The following is a 16,171-nucleotide window of genomic DNA, read 5'->3' as shown; positions in this document are numbered from 1 at the left end:
AACACATTACGGACTGACCGAGGCGTGGTTCACGTGAGCCTTTGGATTCCTTGTGGTTCTGCAGAGTCAGTGAGTGATGAGGTCAGAAAAATTAGGTTGGCATGTGAAAGAGCAAGTAAGCAGCAGGCAGCTCATTGTGAGGAAAAGCTGAGGTTGTATGTTAGTTAGTTTGGTTGGTTAACTAACAACTAGGTAAGTTAACTAAGTCAGTTCGTTACTGTGTACCTAATCATTCAGTTACTCCGAGGATGTCCTACTCCGGAGTATGAGTGCCTTGCCGATCGTGACTCGGTCTCATCCCACCTGTTGTTATTCTCTTTGCATTCATTCTATTGCTTGCCTGGGGAGAAAAAGACAGTCCGTGACCTCAGCTGAGCGAGCGGATTTTACTACTGCCCCCCCCGTCAGCTGAACCATTTTTATATCTATCCCTCCCTCTTCTCCTTCCTACTCCTTCTCCTTCTCCTGCAATTACCCCAGATTACCATCTTGGTCTGTCTTACATTCTTACCCCAGATCTCGTCCCCACTGTTGCTCCCCCACCCACACCACTCTCTGTTCAACATAGTGCGACCCGGGAGCGCCGTGTCTACGCCTTCACTATCTCTTGTTTTGTTGTAGGAATTTTATCAGTTTCCTTCTTACATCTTCGCTTCATACACGATGGCCAAAACCTTTACCAAAGACGACGTAGCCTCCCACAGTAAACCGGATAACTTGTGGGTGGTGATTGATGAGGATATCTACGATCTGACCAAGTTCCAGGAAGAGCATCCAGGTAAGGTTTTATGGCCCTCTGTCATTGTCTGAGAATTGAGACTAATGTGATTCTGTGGAACCCTCTAGGCGGCAAGAAGAGTATGGTTCCCCCCCGAGTATATACGCTTGACTTTGTCCGACCGCATGCCGCTAACCATCGCCGTACAGTCCTGCAACGCGTCGCCGGGAAAGACGCATCGAAGCAATTCTGGAAATATCATAATGAAGGCATCTTGAAGAAATATAAGGGTCAGCTTCAGATTGGCTCCCTAGATTCCAAAAAGGCAGCCGCCCCGGAGCCCGCGCCAGAGGCGGCTCCGGCCAAGCTACAGACCTCGAAAGCCCCCGCCGCCCCCGTGGATGTGATCTCCGCCAAGTCGCTAGAAGCCCAGGAGCCTTTTGGCGACCTCATCCCGTTTGCTGACCCGGCTTGGTATCACGGGGTAGGTGGTGGTCCCAATCGTCTGCTATCTTCTATCAGTAAAAGATGGTGTAGAAATGCTAGGTTCACGTTGGGCTAACGGGTGTCTAGTACCACTCGCCATACTTCAACAAGACGCACGCCGCGCTCCGGGAGGAGGTCCGACAATGGGTGGACACCGAGATTGAGCCAAATGTGACGGAATGGGATGAGAGCAAGAGCGTCCCTGAACGCATCTACAAGCAGATGGGCGAGCGGGGGTATCTGGCCGGCTTGCTCGGAGTGAAGTATCCAGTCCAATATACCCCTAACCGGGTGCAGTCCGTGGCCCCGGAAAACTGGGACCTGTTCCACGAGATGCTTCTCACAGACGAACTGTCTCGCGCTGGTAGCGGCGGTTTTGTCTGGAATCTGATCGGTGGCTTCGGCATCGGGTGCCCTCCCTTGGTCAAGTTCGGAAAGAAGCCTCTTGTGGAGAGGATTCTGCCGGGGATCTTGGCTGGCGATAAGCGCATCTGTTTGGCTATCACAGAACCCGATGCGGGTAGTGATGTCGCCAACCTGACCTGTGAGGCCAAGCTGACGCCAGATGGCAAGCACTATATTGTGAACGGTGAGAAAAAGTGGATCACCAACGGTATCTGGAGTGACTATTTCACTACCGCAGTTCGCACGGGCGGGCCCGGCATGAACGGCATCAGTGTGCTGCTCATCGAGAGAGAGCAGGGCGGTGTGAGCACCCGGCGCATGGATTGCCAGGGTGTCTGGAGCAGTGGTACTACCTACATCACTTTTGAGGATGTAAAGGTCCCCGTGGAGAACCTTATCGGGAAGGAAAACCAGGGCTTCAAAGGTAGGTGCTCAACGTATCGAATGCCTCTGATTTTCCTGTCCTAGCAGAGACTAATCCTACTCTCCTCAGTGATCATGACCAACTTCAACCACGAGCGCATTGGCATTGTGATCCAGTGCGTGCGGTTCGCTCGTGTCTGTTATGAGGAGTCTATGAAGTACGCGCACAAACGGAAGACCTTCGGTAAGAAGCTCATTGACCACCCGGTCATCCGTATGAAGCTGGCACACATGGCCCGCCAAATCGAGGCGACATATAACTGGCTGGAGAACATCATCTACCAATGCCAATCAATGGATGAGACGGAAGCCATGCTCAAGCTGGGAGGCGCTATTGCCGGACTCAAAGCACAGGCAACGACCACGTATGAGTTTTGTGCGCGTGAGGCCAGCCAGATCTTTGGCGGCCTCAGCTACAGCAGGGGTGGCCAGGGAGGTAAGGTTGAGAGACTGTACCGGGATGTCCGAGCCTACGCCATCCCTGGTGGTAGCGAGGAGATTATGCTGGATCTTAGCATGCGCCAGAGTCTGCGGGTGCACCAGATGTTTGGGCTCAAGTTGTAGGGACGGCTTGTTTGAGATTTTCCTGGCATCAAGTATATCGATTCGTAGGGTAAGACAGAGTTGTTCTATTCAAGAGTCTGTAAAATAACATTGTCAAACTGATCCGGAGAATCGATTAATTGCGCACAGTGTGAACCTAGTGGTGTACGGCATGTCGTGCCATCCTCCTGGGGCATGAGACAAAAGCCGTCGAAAAGGACCAGCGAGATCTTTTGTCACAAGGCTTTGAAAGACGGATCATGTTGTGCCTGAGTCCTGAGTTTGACTTCGTCCACTAGGATCACTAGATATGAAGCTGAGATGAAAGGAGTCCGCGTGAAAGAGGCGGTCCGGCGGGGCAGAGTGACCCAAGGTGTCATTTGCCCGCATCGATCATTCAGTCAATGGTTTATGGGGTTTCCTTCTTCCACCTTTCTTTCTCTTCCTCTACATCTCAACCATAACTTTCCCTCCTTTCTTTCGCCGTCTTGCTTTTTATCTCAGTCGAGGACTGTTACTTTGACTTCAGAACCCTTCGCATTCCTAATTTCCGGCCACCACCCTCTCAACCAGCTCGGTGAGAAAGATCGCGGTCGCGGAAGTCGGCGAAACAACGGAAACTCGCCTCGCCGCCGCCCCCGAGGTGAAACCTCGCAACGCTGCCAGGCCTCGCGCGGACTTTTGCTTATCTCTTTTCCCTTGCGACTCGAAAACACTACGCTATATACTCATCAGCTGCCCCGCATTGGCCATATCAGAGGTCTTCTTCTACGTTCATAATCGATCCGTGAGACTATTGAGCAAGACTTCTCCAGGCCGCTCGTGAAATTGCTCGATATCGATACGGTACGGGGGTTTGTTCTCGAAAACTCGACTATTGACTCAACATTACCGAACATTGGACCTAATATTCCGGCCCTTCGTCATCTTCTATTGAGATCCAGTCGTCATCGATTTCTCACAAGGATATCGACCCTCCATCCAACATGTCGCGGAATCTTATAGATCAGGACTTCGGCTCCGAAGAGGAGGATGACGATTTCAACCCCGCTCCTGCGGATGACTCAGATAACGAGGATCAGAAGGTTTTGTCTTCCTGGCTCGCGAGACTGTCGACGGACGAGGTGGCTGACTCTAGGGATTGCAGGCGACGCACCGCCGTCGGGATGACGACGATGACGATGACGACGATGACGCTGATGTACACACTGGCCGGACGGAACGGTATCGCGCGGGCAGTGAAGATGACGCAAGAGGGCGAGGTCATGCGGATGACGATGAGGGGGACGACAACGAAGACGACGAGGAAGGCGAAGAGGATGAAGAAGGCGATGAAGATGACGAGCAGGACGAGGAGGATGAAGACGAGGACGATGATGTGAATCCCGTGAGTAGCCCCGGACATCTGTCACCTGGCTTTGCGAGGAACGAAGAGACTGGGATGGCTAACAGGCTCGATCCGCCCCGCAGAGACGGCCCGCGAAGCGCAGACGGAGAGGAGGTGTTCTCTCTTTCGTCGATACAGAGGCCGGTGTCGACGAGGACGAGGATGAGGCTGAAGACGAGGAGGATGAAATGGAGTTCGGCGGGGAAATGCATCCAGATGATATGGACACACTGCCCGTCGGCGTGGAGACGGATGACCGCCGACACAGACAGCTGGATCGCCAGCGCGAATTGGCGGCCAGTATGGATGCGGAGAAGCAGGCTCAGATGCTCAAGGAGCGCTATGGAAGGAACCGCGCGGCAGCCGCAGACGCCGTCGTCGTCCCCAAGCGGCTGCTGCTCCCCAGTGTTGACGATCCCAGTATTTGGGGTGTTCGTTGCAAGGCTGGCAAGGAGCGTGAGGTGGTGTTCTCGATTCAGAAGCGCATTGAAGAGCGCCCACCTGGCTCTCGCAACCCGGTCAAGATCATGTCCGCCTTCGAGCGCGGTGGAGCGATGGCTGGTTACATCTACGTCGAGGCGCGCCGACAGGCTGATGTCATGGACGCTCTGCAGGATATGACAAACGTCTATCCCCGAACGAAGATGATCTTGGTCCCTGTACGGGAGATGCCGGATCTCTTGCGCGTGCAAAAGTCGGAAGAGCTTATGCCTGGTGGCTGGGTTCGGATCAAACGGGGAAAATACCAGGGCGATCTGGCGCAGATCGAGGAGGTTGAAACTAATGGTCTTGCAGTGACAGTACGCTTGGTTCCTCGTTTGGATTACGGCCTGAACGAGGATATTGGTGCTCCTGCTATTGATCCTAAGCGAAAGCGTCCTGGCATGAACCCAGCAGTGGCCCGCCCCCCTCAGCGTGCTTTCAGCGAAGCAGAAGCCAAGAAGAAGCATGCCAAGTACCTTTCTGCGACGTCTGGTCTGGGTGGTAAGTCATGGAGTTATTTGGGCGAAACTTATGTGGAAGGTTTCTTGGTCAAGGACATGAAAGTTCAGCACCTCATCACAAAGAATGTGAACCCTCGACTAGAAGAGGTGACCATGTTCGCTCGGGGCTCGGAAGACGGTACCTCAAACCTGGATTTGGCTTCTTTGGCCGAAACTCTGAAAAACCAAAATGCCGAAGAGTCGTATCTCCCTGGCGATCCTGTCGAGGTGTTCCGGGGTGAACAGCAAGGATTGAAAGGACGTACAACCTCCACGCGTGGTGACATTGTGACGCTGTTGGTTACGGAGGGAGAATTGGCAGGGCAGAGTATTGAAGCACCTGTCAAGTCCCTTCGCAAGCGATTCAGAGAAGGTGATCACGTCAAGGTTATCGGAGGTAGCAGATATGTGGACGAGCTGGGTATGGTCGTACAAGTCAAGGACGACACGGTGACCCTGCTTAGCGATATGAGCATGCAAGAGATCACAGTTTTCAGCAAGGATCTGCGGTTGTCTGCCGAAACTGGCGTGGACGGTAAACTCGGCATGTTCGACGTACACGACTTGGTCCAACTAGAGTAAGTCTGATTTTCTGACTACCATACTGATCATGACTGACTAGCTACGCAGCGCTGCCACTGTCGCTTGTATCGTTAAGGTTGACCGCGAGTCACTGCGAGTTCTAGACCAGAACGGTTCCATCCGTACAATTTTGCCCACACATGTTACGAACAAGATCACGCCGCGCCGCGATGCTGTGGCTACAGATCGTAACGGTGCCGAGATTCGCCTTGGAGACACTGTGCGGGAAATGTCTGGCGAGCAACGCAGTGGTGTCATCCTCCACATTTATCGTTCGTTCCTGTTCCTGCACAACAAAGCGCAAGCCGAGAATTCTGGTATTGTGGTTGTGCGCACGACAAATGTTGTGACTGTGTCGGCTAAGGGAGGGCGTGCTACCGGGCCCGATCTCTCGAAGATGAACCCGGCACTGATGAGGAACGGAGCCCCTGGTGGTATGATGGGCCCGCCCCAGCGAAGCTTTGGGCGTGACAGACTGATCGGCAAGACCGTTCAGGTTCGAAAGGGCCCATACAAGGGATTGGTGGGTATCGTGAAGGACTCGTCGGACATGCAGGCTCGCGTCGAACTGCATTCCAAGAACAAGCTTGTCACGATCGACAAGGACATCCTGGTTGTTAAAGACCCGATTACTGGTCAGACAATCGATATGTCCCGTGGTGGACGGGGTGGTGGACGCATTCCCAATGGCGGCTCCGCTGCTCCTCAATCAGCATGGCAGGGTGGGCGCACGCCGATGGGTATGGCCGACTCGTCCAGGACGCCGGCTTGGGGCGGTGCTGCATCCGCACGAAGTAAGTGTCGATCTTTGTCTTCTTCTAGTCGTCGCATTCTAACCACGAGATCTACACAGCTCCTGCATGGGGTGGCGTAAGCAGCGCGCGCACGCCTGCATGGAAACAAGACGGCTCGCGCACTTCCAATCCTTACGACGGCAGTCGGACCGCCTACGGAGGCGGCGGAGGCTTCGGTTCACGAACTCCCGCCTGGAATGCCGGCGCACGCACTCCCTACGGCGGCTCCGGCAACAGTGACTTCGATGCCTTTGCTGCCGGTTCTCGCACCCCGGCCTGGGGCGGTGCTGCCAATAGTGGTGGCAGGACACCTGCCTGGGGAGGGTCCGCTAGCAACGGTACCAAGGGCTACGATGCCCCAACACCTGGAGGCAACTATTCCGCCCCTACCCCTGGCGCCTACGCCAGTGCCCCTACGCCTGGAGCGTCGGCACCTACCCCCGGCGGCTGGGCTGAGAGTGCCCCGACGCCCGGGGCCTTCAACGCACCCACCCCTGGTGGGCCTGCAAAACGAGGAGGCTACGATGCACCTACTCCAGCCGCCTTTGACGGTGTAGGTGGCCACACTCGTCCCTACGACGCGCCCACACCCGCTGGAGCTGCAGCAACTCCGGGTGCAGGTTACGACGGTGACGACGGAGGACCACGCTACGAAGAGGGAACGCCTAGCCCTTAAACTACTCCCCCTTATATCTCGACAGCTCCCTCAAAAGCCCGCCCGCCAACTCAAACCAACCTTAGCGAGAACTAAAGGCGTAAAGACCCTTCAGGGAGATATAGATGGAAAAAGACGAAAACGTCATCGGTGGGAGGTGGGGGCGCATCTTATTCCGCTTTCTTTCGCTTTTCCCGCCAACATGGCAATGGATTTATCATGGACAGGATAACCCATCCCTGCCGCGTGATTTCTGGCTCCCTTTCAATCCCTCAGACTCCACTGCGTTGTCGGCATGATTGTTTCTTTGTTTTCCTTTCTTCTCGCTAAAAAGATGACGGGGTGTTGTTCGTCCCTTTCCCTTCCCCGCCTTTGATTCTTGCGCACTTTCTGGGTTAACAATATCATTGCCACATCATATCTCTGTATCATGTGTATCATCTATTTCATTTGCACCTCATTGACCCAAATTTGTTACATGGATCCAGTAGATTGCGGTTGTCTGAGTAATAAGCCACGCAGCAGGGGCACGCTTTGCTGAATTGACGCGGCAAACAAGATGGATACTTTCGACTTCCACCTCTATCCTTGATGTGAACGGTAGATAGATACGCAGCCAAAGGGAGTATGATGAGGGGACAACCAGATACGTAGTAGTCCACAAAAAGGATTCGGGAGTCTTACATAGCGTAGTCAATCAACCAATCCCTCATTTTGAGACCAACTATAGTAGTCTAGATAAAGGTGCAGGAACCGAACTCAGGAGTCCCCTAACGGATAAAAGAAGAAGAAGAAGAAGATGATGATGATGATGAAGAAGAAGAAGAAGAAGAAGAAGAAGAAAAAGAGAAAACCAAAACATCCTTCATATGATACAGGTGGTATACACTGGAACGTGAAAAAGAGGAAGCCGACCCAAAAAGCCTTGATGTAGGCATGAATACACGCATATCATTTCCATGAAAAAAAAAAAAGAAAGAAAGAAAGAAAGAAAGAAACTTAAGAGTGAGTCTCCCCTTCATCTATCGTACCAAGCAAATCACGTCCATATCCAAGTGCAGCGCGAGGTTGTCATGGTACAACGTCCCAATGAGCTTCGGCCGGTATGGGGATGGGGTCAGGGGTAAAGACGGAGAAGGGGAGGGGAAAAAAAGGATTCAGAAGCTTTTGAACAAGCAGGCTTAACGGGGTACTTGACGGGCCAATACGCGGACATTGTCCAGGAATCCCTTGACCAGATCCTCATACTGGTGTGGCTCGCCGTTCATAGCCATTTGACCCTGACGACGAATCTCCGCGGCGGAGACTTCGACCTCGAGCTCGTGTTCGAAATCGCCCTTGGGAGACTGAGTCGTCGGGGAAAAAAAAAAGTTAGCAAAAGGGGAAACAGAGTCATCGGTGGCAATTCCGCCGCAGAGGAATCGAAAGGGAACGTACATCAGATTTGGCAACCTGGGTGAGATCGATCTGGTAGGCGAGATGGCGATAGCTCATCCGGTCTTTGTTGCGATCGCCGCCGCGGCCCCGTGCCGGGTCGACAACGGTGAGCTGACTCACGTCGCCGTCGTAATTCATTTCCAGGTTGACACTGATGCGCCAGTCGACGCAGGTATTGGGGCTGTGGATATCCAGGTCTGCGATGCGGCATTTGACAATCTTGGCGAGGACCTCGTTGGTTCTCTGGTCCACAGTCACGCGTACCTTGGGCTTGTGGCGGGGATTCAGATTCTGACGGATGACAGGGGGGAGGTCGTTAGCAGACACCTCGTAGAAAGTGTCACGCTCTTTTTTGTGGGCGTATGAAATGGGGATGCGGGGCCGGTCAGCTTGGTCCAAGGACTTTTTGACCGCTTCGTTGAGAAAATTGTTCATTGCTTGATGTTGGGCCTGAGCCGTGCATGTTAGTGCTATGCTAGATCCTATATCACCCATTCGAAAGGAGGGTCACGTACCACGGTCATGCTGCTCTCGAATGCCGTTCGAAAGCGCGGAAATTGCTTGTTGATGACCGTCTCGGTCATAACGGGCAGCTGGACCCGGTCGCCGCGATCCATGTCAATAAGCTGGCCCAACTTGGCCTCCACCTCAATAATGGGCGCATTTCCGGCCGTCGCCGCAGCACCCGCTGGTGCTGCAATGGCGTCGTTCCGGACGACAACATACCGAAAGAGAAAGTCACAGACGAGTTTGGTGACCTCCTCGGAAGGGTATTCTCCCGTGATGGATGGCTCCCACGGTCCTAAACTGCCTGGTTTCTGAGGCTCCAGCGCAGCCGAAGGCGCACGGGGGGCTGGGGCAGTCGTCTTTCCAGGCAGGCTATCGGGCGAAGCTTTGACAGCTGCAGGAACGGTGGCGGCATGTGCAGGACCCGGGGCAGCAGCAGCAGCCGCCCGTTGTCGCAAAATCCAAGGATTGGCGGGGGTATCGCGGGCGTGCTTGGGGATGGGAGGGAAGGGATTCGGTATTATTGGGCCGCGGCCTTTGGTACGCTCTGGCCGCATTGCATAGATTGGAGGCGCTTCGAAGCGACGACGCTTTCGTTTCGGGGGCGCGTGCGGACTCGAATTGGCGTGTGCATCTGTAACGATCATGCCATTCTCGTGCTGCGTGGATTGGGTTGGTACGGCCGAATCTGCAAAGCTCGGCGCCCGCGTTGTCTTGGGACTCACACTGTCTTCCGAGCCGCGTCTGTCAGAGGCACCAGGGTACGGGCGTGGGGTCTGGTCTCGAGGACGCGACAAACGAGAAATGGCAGTGGGCGACATTTGCATCGATGCTTCCTGGCCGACCCAGGGGCTTGAGGCGCGATTTGAGCGCGTATCCTGGCCAGATGAGGGTGGACGCGCCGCTGAGGAAGGTGATGGCTGAGGAAACGCAGCGGTAGACCCGCGTGGTGTGCCAGGTAGGGATCCGGGGCCTGGTGGTGAAAATTGCTGGGATGAATAGCCGGGCGCAAGTCCAGCGGTCGACGGGCTTTCTTTGGGATGGGATGCATGAGTCACGGGCGTGTCGTGGGACAGCACCGACTGGATGGATTGCGAGCGTTGCTGAGGAGGGTTGAAAGGAGAATCACGCGAAGAAACGTATTGGGCGGGCTGTGGACTCTGACCTTGTGCAGCTTGCGAACCAGCGGAGCGACCGGAGGGAGGATGGTACTGATAGGGAGACTGAAGCGAGCCGTACGAGGAAGAGCGTTCGGGCGAGACATGAGGTCGTTGGATGGATCCCCCGGGAAAAGCAACCGGATAGGAGGCGGAGGAGGCGGGCGCGGCGGCGGGGACTTGTTCGCGCGGACTATAGACTGGATCGGAAAGTTTTCGCGTGGTTTGCGACGATGGCGATTGCTGAGATTCTGGCGGACGATTGTTCGCATTGCCAGCAGTGTCGGTGTTCAACATCGAGCGCAAATCCATGGTGGGCACGTGTGTTTTGATGAACAGGGAGGAGGAGGAGCGACTAGTGGGTATCACGAATGTGGGTACTGGAGGATAGACGAATCGTAGTGTTTCGTAGGAGTATTGTCACGGATGAAGGGAGGGTCAATGGGCGAGTCGAGCGTGAAGGATGAAGCTGAAGTGGTGGAGGCTCGGGAAAGTCGCAGGCACGAATCCGGACATGGGAGGTGGGCGCAGACAGGCTTTCGGTGAGGTATAGAATCGATATACAAAGACGAGATAATAGTTCTTGAGAAGTAATCTAGAAGGGAACAGATAGAAGAAAAGGGCGAGAAGAGGGCGTGTTGGTGGATCAGAGGAATCGAGTGGAGGAGAATAAAGAGAAGAAGAAGAGAAAGAAAGAAGGAAGCGAAAGAAGTTGATGTTAAGCTACGGAGTATAAAGAGAGAGAGAGAGTCACGGAGGCCTACAGCTACTGATTGTACGGGACATGCCCATTACAGTCCTTTTCTAAATGGCTATCTTCATGTCCAGTACACAGATTGACTTGATTCTGGGAAATTTGAGAGATTTCACCCCAAAGTAATAGATGGATCGCATGAATGAAGCTGTGAAGTGAAGCTGTCCTCAAATTGCGGCAATTCAACTTCCTCTTCTTCTTCTTCCTCCTCTTCCTCCGCCTTCCGCTTTCTCTCCTCCTCCTCCTCCTCCTCTTCCTCTTCCTCTTCTTCTTCTTACCTCTCCTTATCTCTCATTCTTATCCTCTTCCCTCTCATCTTCACTCCATCATTAATAAATAAAAGAAGGATGCGGTCTGATCCTTTGATAATACTACTGATGAATTGAATGTCTTTCCTTAGCATGCTTTTCTTGCCGCATCTTTCCTCGCTCTTCATCCTATGAAGCCGCGCGTCATTTCCCTCTCCCCCACTCCCCCAACTTATCCCTCCGCAAAAACGACTTAGCATTGTTCGAACCTCCCCATCTCCATCGAAACTCGATCTCCATAGCCCGCCATGTCGTTGATCGACAAGGGTCTCGCTTCGCCTCCCCCCGTTCACAATGTCCCTCTGCACGACCTTGAATCGTCCTCCAAAGCCGCCGATCGCCCTTACTCTTCTATGAGCAGCCGCTTCAATAGCCACAATTATAATGATCATTTCCAGGAATACTTCAGTCACTTCATGGAGTTGGCGGAGACGTTCTGTACCAAGGTGGCCATAGTCATCACTCCAAGTTTTCTACAACATTACGTGGGAGGAGCGCCTCGACCGACAGCTAAACCGCACGCGATCGCGGCTCTAGATGGGTTGCGCGGCTGGGCCTGTCTGCTCGTCTTTAACTTCCACTTTCTCTTCACTTACACCTGGAAGGTCGCATTAGGGTGGGGCTTTCATGGAGAGAACTTTGCGCTTTGGCAGTTGCCCATACTGCACATGCTTGTCTCGGGTCATATCATGGTGGCCATCTTCTTCGTCATCTCGGGCTACGTCCTTTCTTACAAGCCATTGAAGCTGATTCGCAATCGCGCCTGGGAACAAACGTTCACTACACTCGCCTCGGCTACTTTCCGACGGGCGCTACGTCTCTATATCCCGTCGATAGTGGGCATAACTCTTGTCTTTCTGGCCGTACGTTTGGGAGCCTACCATCCTTCCCACCGTGTCCTAGTGGAGGGTCGCACTATCCTGGGCACCAATGAGCAGCATCCACCCATCATGCGCTCCTTCACGAAACAGTTCTGGGACGGCTATTCAACTATCGCACATTTGATGGACCCCTTCAACTGGTCTCTCTACTATAACTATTACAACCCGCATCTGTGGACTATTCCGGTGGAATTCCGCAGCTCCATCGTCCTATTCCTCACCATCCTTGGCACTTCGCGCCTTACTACTCCTGTCCGCATGAGTCTTGTCAGTGGTCTCGTTTGGTTCTGCATGCGCTTCGGCCGCTGGGACGTGGTGCTGTTCCTTTCTGGGATGCTTCTCGCAGAGGCGGACCTCATTTACGGCACCTGGGAACAACGCCCAATTCCTGCCGGCACATCCTCAAGGGCGACGACAACCATCGACGAAATCCCCAAACCTCGACTGCGCCGCTTTCTTCCTGCCAAATCTCATTCCTACCACTACCCTGTCCTCTCCCGTCTGTCCGCGCGCCGAATTTCCTATCGCAATCTCTGGATCACCCTCTTTGTTATCGGTCTCTTTCTGGGTTCCACCCCAAATACCGGCTACAAGTGGACGCCCTTCTATATGTGGACCTGGAAGATCACCCCCAAAACCTACCCAGAGCCGCACCGCTTCCCTCAAACCATAGGCGCCATCCTCATCGTCGCTAGCATCAACCACTCCCCGGAGATCCAACGCCTCTTTACCAACCGCCTGTCGCAATACCTCGGTCAGATCTCTTTCGCTTTCTATATCGTGCATGGCCCCATCCTGCACGGTCTCGGGTACGCCCTCATGCCCCGGCTGTGGGCGATCACGGGTCGGGCGACGAACTTTCAGGCAGGACTCGGGTATCTCATGGGATGGATGATCTGCTTACCTATTGCCTTATGGGCAGGGGATCTGTTCTGGCGGGCAGTAGACATTCCCAGCGTCAGATTTGCACGATGGGTGGAGGAGAAAGTCATTGTCAAGGGGCCCATATCTGTGTCTGGGCCCGCAGCCGTGAGCAGTGGCGAGCGACGGGATTGAGCTCGACTGCCTCCATCTCTGGCTGCTTTTTGCTACTCTTTTGATTGAAACATATATTGCCTGCAGTGCTAGGATTTCAGGTTAGCGGGCGTCACCTCAAGTGGGACTCATAGACATTAGCCACGGGTTTGGCTGTACATATTAAGTCCATGACCTCATCAAAATTTCTGCTTCTTTTACCTAATTTCCAATGCGATGTCTGCGTTCGTTGATTCGAGCTTTGGTTGAACTCGAGATATGTAGGTAGATCGGAGAGGATACGCCCAGCACACTTCGCGCAGTCCTGTCAAATCCAGGAGACATTTAAAAAGGTATCGTTCGTTCATTCATTTACTCATACCATGCCATATATCAGAGCTCGCTGCCGCGCACTATCTGGGACTTCCGTGCGCGCGAGATATCATCTCAATCATGCATCAGGGTCCTCTCCATCCCAACAAGAACAGGTACCAAAACCACAACATCAAGGGGGGGTCAGTCATAGTCTGAGACAAAAGAAGAAAAAGCAAGTAAGCAGACAGGCAGGCAAACAACACGTGAGATGCAAATGACGGATCTGGCAAAAAAGTCTAGCCGATTTATGAAAAAAGCTATTCACAGAGCGACTCCCCAAAGCCCCCGCCCGCCGCAAACGCCTAGCCAGTCGCGCGGATGCCCGGATGCCGTGGTCCCGCCCTGCGGCGACCAGCTGATGTTCGACACCTCGTAGTCACACTGCCAGGCGGCGGCCGGGCCACGCTCGCTCGTCGGCGTCGCTGTCGGGGCGCCCGGTGGGTGGGACCCCGGCGGAACGGGGGCTGCGTTGTGTTGGTTGATCAAGTCCCAGAGGAGGACGAAGCAGTCATCGGCTCCCGAGGCGAGCACCCCGCGACGATTGGGGGACCATTCCACGGAGTTGATGGACGAGGCGTGGCCTTTCAGCTCCAGCAGAGCTTGTCCGGGCTGCCGCACATCGAGTACGCGGACAATGTTCGAGTCTTGAGAGAATGTGGCTAGGAGGTGCGAGTCATGTGGCGATGCTGCGATGGTGAGTTGGTGTGTCAATCAAGATGAAATAGACAACTTGGCATACCTGCAATGCGTAGTAGAGGAGGGGGCCATGCGGACTGTGCAGGCGCGGAAGGACTACCATTTCCGGGACTCATCACTGGACATATTGTGGTAAGCAGAGCGGATTTCATGGTCGTCAGCATGCAAGGGTGGCCTTACATTTCTCGTTCTTCTCTGTGGGCTCGTAGATGATGGTACTATGCTCCAGACTACGAAGATCAAACATGCGAACACTACCGTCGGCACCGCAACTGACAAAGACATCAACGCTGTTGGCGCAGAATCGTACGTCGTACACCTCCTTATCGTGCGCAATGAGCTGCGTTTTGGCGGTAAGGGTGGGGATGTCCCAAATCGTGCACGTGGTATCAATACTCGAGGTGATTATGAGGCTGGGAGAAATGGTGTTCCAGTCCAGAGACGTGATTGGGGCCGTATGCTCCGGAGACTTCGAGTTTGACAGCAAGGCCAACGGTTGCAGCTTCGCAGTCGGTGCGGTTTGGTTGTTCGACCGAGTGATTGTGTTCGACGCTGGCGCTGGTTGCGACGCAGGCAGCGACCACAGCCGGAGATGATCGCCAGACGTCGCCAGTAAGTCTGTAGACTGTTTTTGCGACGAGGGCGGCTCCCAGAGAATTCGCGTTACGGGATACGAGTGGGTGGCTTCCGCAGTCTTTACATACTCCAATTTGATGTCTCCGGCGGCCGCATCAGGGGTATCCGGATCGGGAGCGGTCCAGTGCGTATCAACAATTTGAATCTGCCATCAAATTAGCACCAGACCTTACATATCCAACCGAGATTCGGCATCGTACATAGTTGTGGTTGTCTTCCAAGTAACTTCCCATGGCAATCTTGCCTCCAAAAGAAGCAGAGTTGCCGGGCACCGGCCACTTACACCAGTCCACTGCATATATGGGCCACGGCGCTATATAGTTGCTATTAGTAGGGACCTGATTGTCGCCATTGTTGATTGAGTTCATTCCAGTGGTCATCATAGTGTCGCTCAACAGGTCCCCGGTTGGCCGGATATCAGCAAGGCCCAAGGGGGAGTATTTGGCTCCTAACGGCGTCTGCGGCGGGTATCCAGCACTCGGCGACGAGCCTGGCTGTTTGTATTTGGGTTGATCAAAGCCCGCTGGGCTGGATCTTGAATGTCCGTGAGAATTAACCATGCTAGACCGGGGATTTGTGGACTGCTGCGCCGCAGACTGCGGTTGCTGCGGTTGTTGCGACTGCTGCGGCTGTGACGACGGTGCCGTGGGCGGCTGCATTGGGGTCGACAGCTGAGGGAGAGTTGGGAGCACTGAGGGGGCTGTGTTCATGGACACTGCCGGTGGACGGTTGGAGTTGCCCGGCTGCAGTGCTCCCGGAAGGTGACCGCCAGCAGCACTGTTGCCGCCTCCAAATTGAGCAGGCTGTGAACCGGAAGGATGTACACTGATTGAAGGAACGTGATTTTCGGCGCCCGTCGTGAGCTCGTGGGACATGGACTGTCGCTGCAGGTTGGGGGCACCGGACGGGATATGCAGCTCCTCCGGGCGCCCGTACGTTGTGGCCCGGCGAGGGTCGAAGGGCTGGGTCGGATTTGACATGGTGAGCGCGATTATCTCGAGTAGCTTCGGTGCGTTATATCCTAAATCTCCGCAAGCACGCTCGATCAAAGCTCCTATCAAGCAAGAGTCGAGTGTATAAAGTTGATGATGGCGTTATCAGGTTGCGAGAATTAGCTAGAGAGGGGGGGCGGGGGGGGAGGTTGAGGGCGCTAGGAGCTCCGACTGTACCAGAGATGGTGCACGCTCTAGTTCATGTCAGCAGGGAACAAGCACGCAAAGCAATTCACAACAACATTGTGAAGCTTCAACGCGGTCAATCGAAGGGCCTGAATCGACCAAGGAGGCGTCAAACGAAGGAATAGAAGCAGTTCAAGCAACGGGCGAAGCAGGGGAAGCAGGGGAGATGGGGAGGGAGAGACACAAGAGGGAAGGGAAAGTCACGGGAGAGTCTCGTGCGGGCTGAGTCAGCCGATCGCGGGGAAAATGAAT

The 16,171-nt window shown here is 54.3% G+C and overlaps 6 protein-coding genes across 6 annotated transcripts; 4 read left to right on the top strand and 2 right to left on the bottom strand.

The window, feature by feature from the left end:
* Nucleotides 1-1,062: 1,062 nt before the first annotated feature.
* Nucleotides 1,063-2,729, top strand: BP01DRAFT_354541 (putative acyl-CoA dehydrogenase). Its single transcript, XM_025574453.1, has 2 exons — nucleotides 1,063-2,033; nucleotides 2,103-2,729. Exons 1-2 carry the CDS (start codon nucleotides 1,427-1,429, stop codon nucleotides 2,594-2,596), a joined length of 1,101 nt encoding a protein of 366 aa, XP_025433327.1. The 5' UTR covers nucleotides 1,063-1,426; the 3' UTR covers nucleotides 2,597-2,729.
* Nucleotides 2,730-2,790: 61 nt separating this feature from the next.
* BP01DRAFT_213769 (uncharacterized protein) lies at nucleotides 2,791-3,667 on the top strand. The gene has a single exon (XM_025571098.1). The coding sequence runs from the start codon at nucleotides 2,897-2,899 to the stop codon at nucleotides 3,353-3,355; it is 459 nt and encodes a 152-aa protein (XP_025433326.1). The 5' UTR covers nucleotides 2,791-2,896; the 3' UTR covers nucleotides 3,356-3,667.
* On the top strand, nucleotides 3,562-6,997 carry spt5 (transcription elongation factor spt5; the record flags this gene model as incomplete). The annotated part of the gene is made up of 5 exons (XM_025571663.1): nucleotides 3,562-3,660; nucleotides 3,723-3,962; nucleotides 4,046-5,523; nucleotides 5,576-6,321; nucleotides 6,381-6,997. 5 exons carry the CDS (start codon nucleotides 3,562-3,564, stop codon nucleotides 6,995-6,997), a joined length of 3,180 nt encoding a protein of 1,059 aa, XP_025433325.1.
* Nucleotides 6,998-7,710: 713 nt separating this feature from the next.
* On the bottom strand, nucleotides 7,711-10,735 carry triA (putative mRNA capping nucleoside-triphosphatase). Its single transcript, XM_025573213.1, has 3 exons — nucleotides 8,929-10,735; nucleotides 8,414-8,863; nucleotides 7,711-8,322 (listed from the first exon to the last, which is right to left on the bottom strand). The coding sequence occupies exons 1-3, from the start codon at nucleotides 10,387-10,389 to the stop codon at nucleotides 8,158-8,160; spliced, it is 2,076 nt and encodes a 691-aa protein (XP_025433324.1). The 5' UTR covers nucleotides 10,390-10,735; the 3' UTR covers nucleotides 7,711-8,157.
* A 341-nt stretch (nucleotides 10,736-11,076) lies between these two features.
* On the top strand, nucleotides 11,077-13,246 carry BP01DRAFT_354538 (acyltransferase family protein). The gene has a single exon (XM_025574452.1). It carries the CDS (start codon nucleotides 11,388-11,390, stop codon nucleotides 13,074-13,076), a length of 1,689 nt encoding a protein of 562 aa, XP_025433323.1. The 5' UTR covers nucleotides 11,077-11,387; the 3' UTR covers nucleotides 13,077-13,246.
* Nucleotides 13,247-13,392: 146 nt separating this feature from the next.
* Nucleotides 13,393-16,048, bottom strand: BP01DRAFT_389886 (WD repeat protein). Its single transcript, XM_025577954.1, has 4 exons — nucleotides 14,942-16,048; nucleotides 14,286-14,886; nucleotides 14,149-14,223; nucleotides 13,393-14,095 (listed from the first exon to the last, which is right to left on the bottom strand). The coding sequence occupies exons 1-4, from the start codon at nucleotides 15,719-15,721 to the stop codon at nucleotides 13,671-13,673; spliced, it is 1,881 nt and encodes a 626-aa protein (XP_025433322.1). The 5' UTR covers nucleotides 15,722-16,048; the 3' UTR covers nucleotides 13,393-13,670.
* Between the last annotated feature and the right edge of the window lie 123 nt (nucleotides 16,049-16,171).

Source organism: Aspergillus saccharolyticus, assembly GCF_003184585.1.
Source record: "Aspergillus saccharolyticus JOP 1030-1 unplaced genomic scaffold BP01scaffold_7, whole genome shotgun sequence".
Lineage (NCBI taxonomy): Eukaryota > Fungi > Ascomycota > Eurotiomycetes > Eurotiales > Aspergillaceae > Aspergillus > Aspergillus saccharolyticus.
Note: the sequence above shows the minus strand (reverse complement) of the source record. Positions and strands in the feature narration are given on the sequence as shown.

What these genes read in the sequence shown, in the direction of transcription:
- BP01DRAFT_354541 (XM_025574453.1), top strand. Translation starts at nt 1,427, where the DNA reads ATGGGCGAGCGGGGGTATCTGGCCGGCTTGCTCGGAGTGAAGTATCCA. An exon ending in GGAAAACCAGGGCTTCAAAG is followed by an intron (nt 2,034 to 2,102) that starts GTAGGTGCTCAA and finishes TACTCTCCTCAG; the next exon opens with TGATCATGACCAACTTCAAC.
- BP01DRAFT_213769 (XM_025571098.1), top strand. Translation starts at nt 2,897, where the DNA reads ATGAAAGGAGTCCGCGTGAAAGAGGCGGTCCGGCGGGGCAGAGTGACC.
- triA (XM_025573213.1), bottom strand. Translation starts at nt 10,389, where the DNA reads ATGGATTTGCGCTCGATGTTGAACACCGACACTGCTGGCAATGCGAAC. An exon ending in TCGAGAGCAGCATGACCGTG is followed by an intron (nt 8,864 to 8,928) that starts GTACGTGACCCT and finishes TGCACGGCTCAG; the next exon opens with GCCCAACATCAAGCAATGAA. An exon ending in CCCAGGTTGCCAAATCTGAT is followed by an intron (nt 8,323 to 8,413) that starts GTACGTTCCCTT and finishes CCGACGACTCAG; the next exon opens with TCTCCCAAGGGCGATTTCGA.
- BP01DRAFT_354538 (XM_025574452.1), top strand. Translation starts at nt 11,388, where the DNA reads ATGTCGTTGATCGACAAGGGTCTCGCTTCGCCTCCCCCCGTTCACAAT.
- BP01DRAFT_389886 (XM_025577954.1), bottom strand. Translation starts at nt 15,721, where the DNA reads ATGTCAAATCCGACCCAGCCCTTCGACCCTCGCCGGGCCACAACGTAC. An exon ending in TGGAAGACAACCACAACTAT is followed by an intron (nt 14,887 to 14,941) that starts GTACGATGCCGA and finishes ATTTGATGGCAG; the next exon opens with ATTCAAATTGTTGATACGCA. An exon ending in CACAGAGAAGAACGAGAAAT is followed by an intron (nt 14,224 to 14,285) that starts GTAAGGCCACCC and finishes CAATATGTCCAG; the next exon opens with TGATGAGTCCCGGAAATGGT.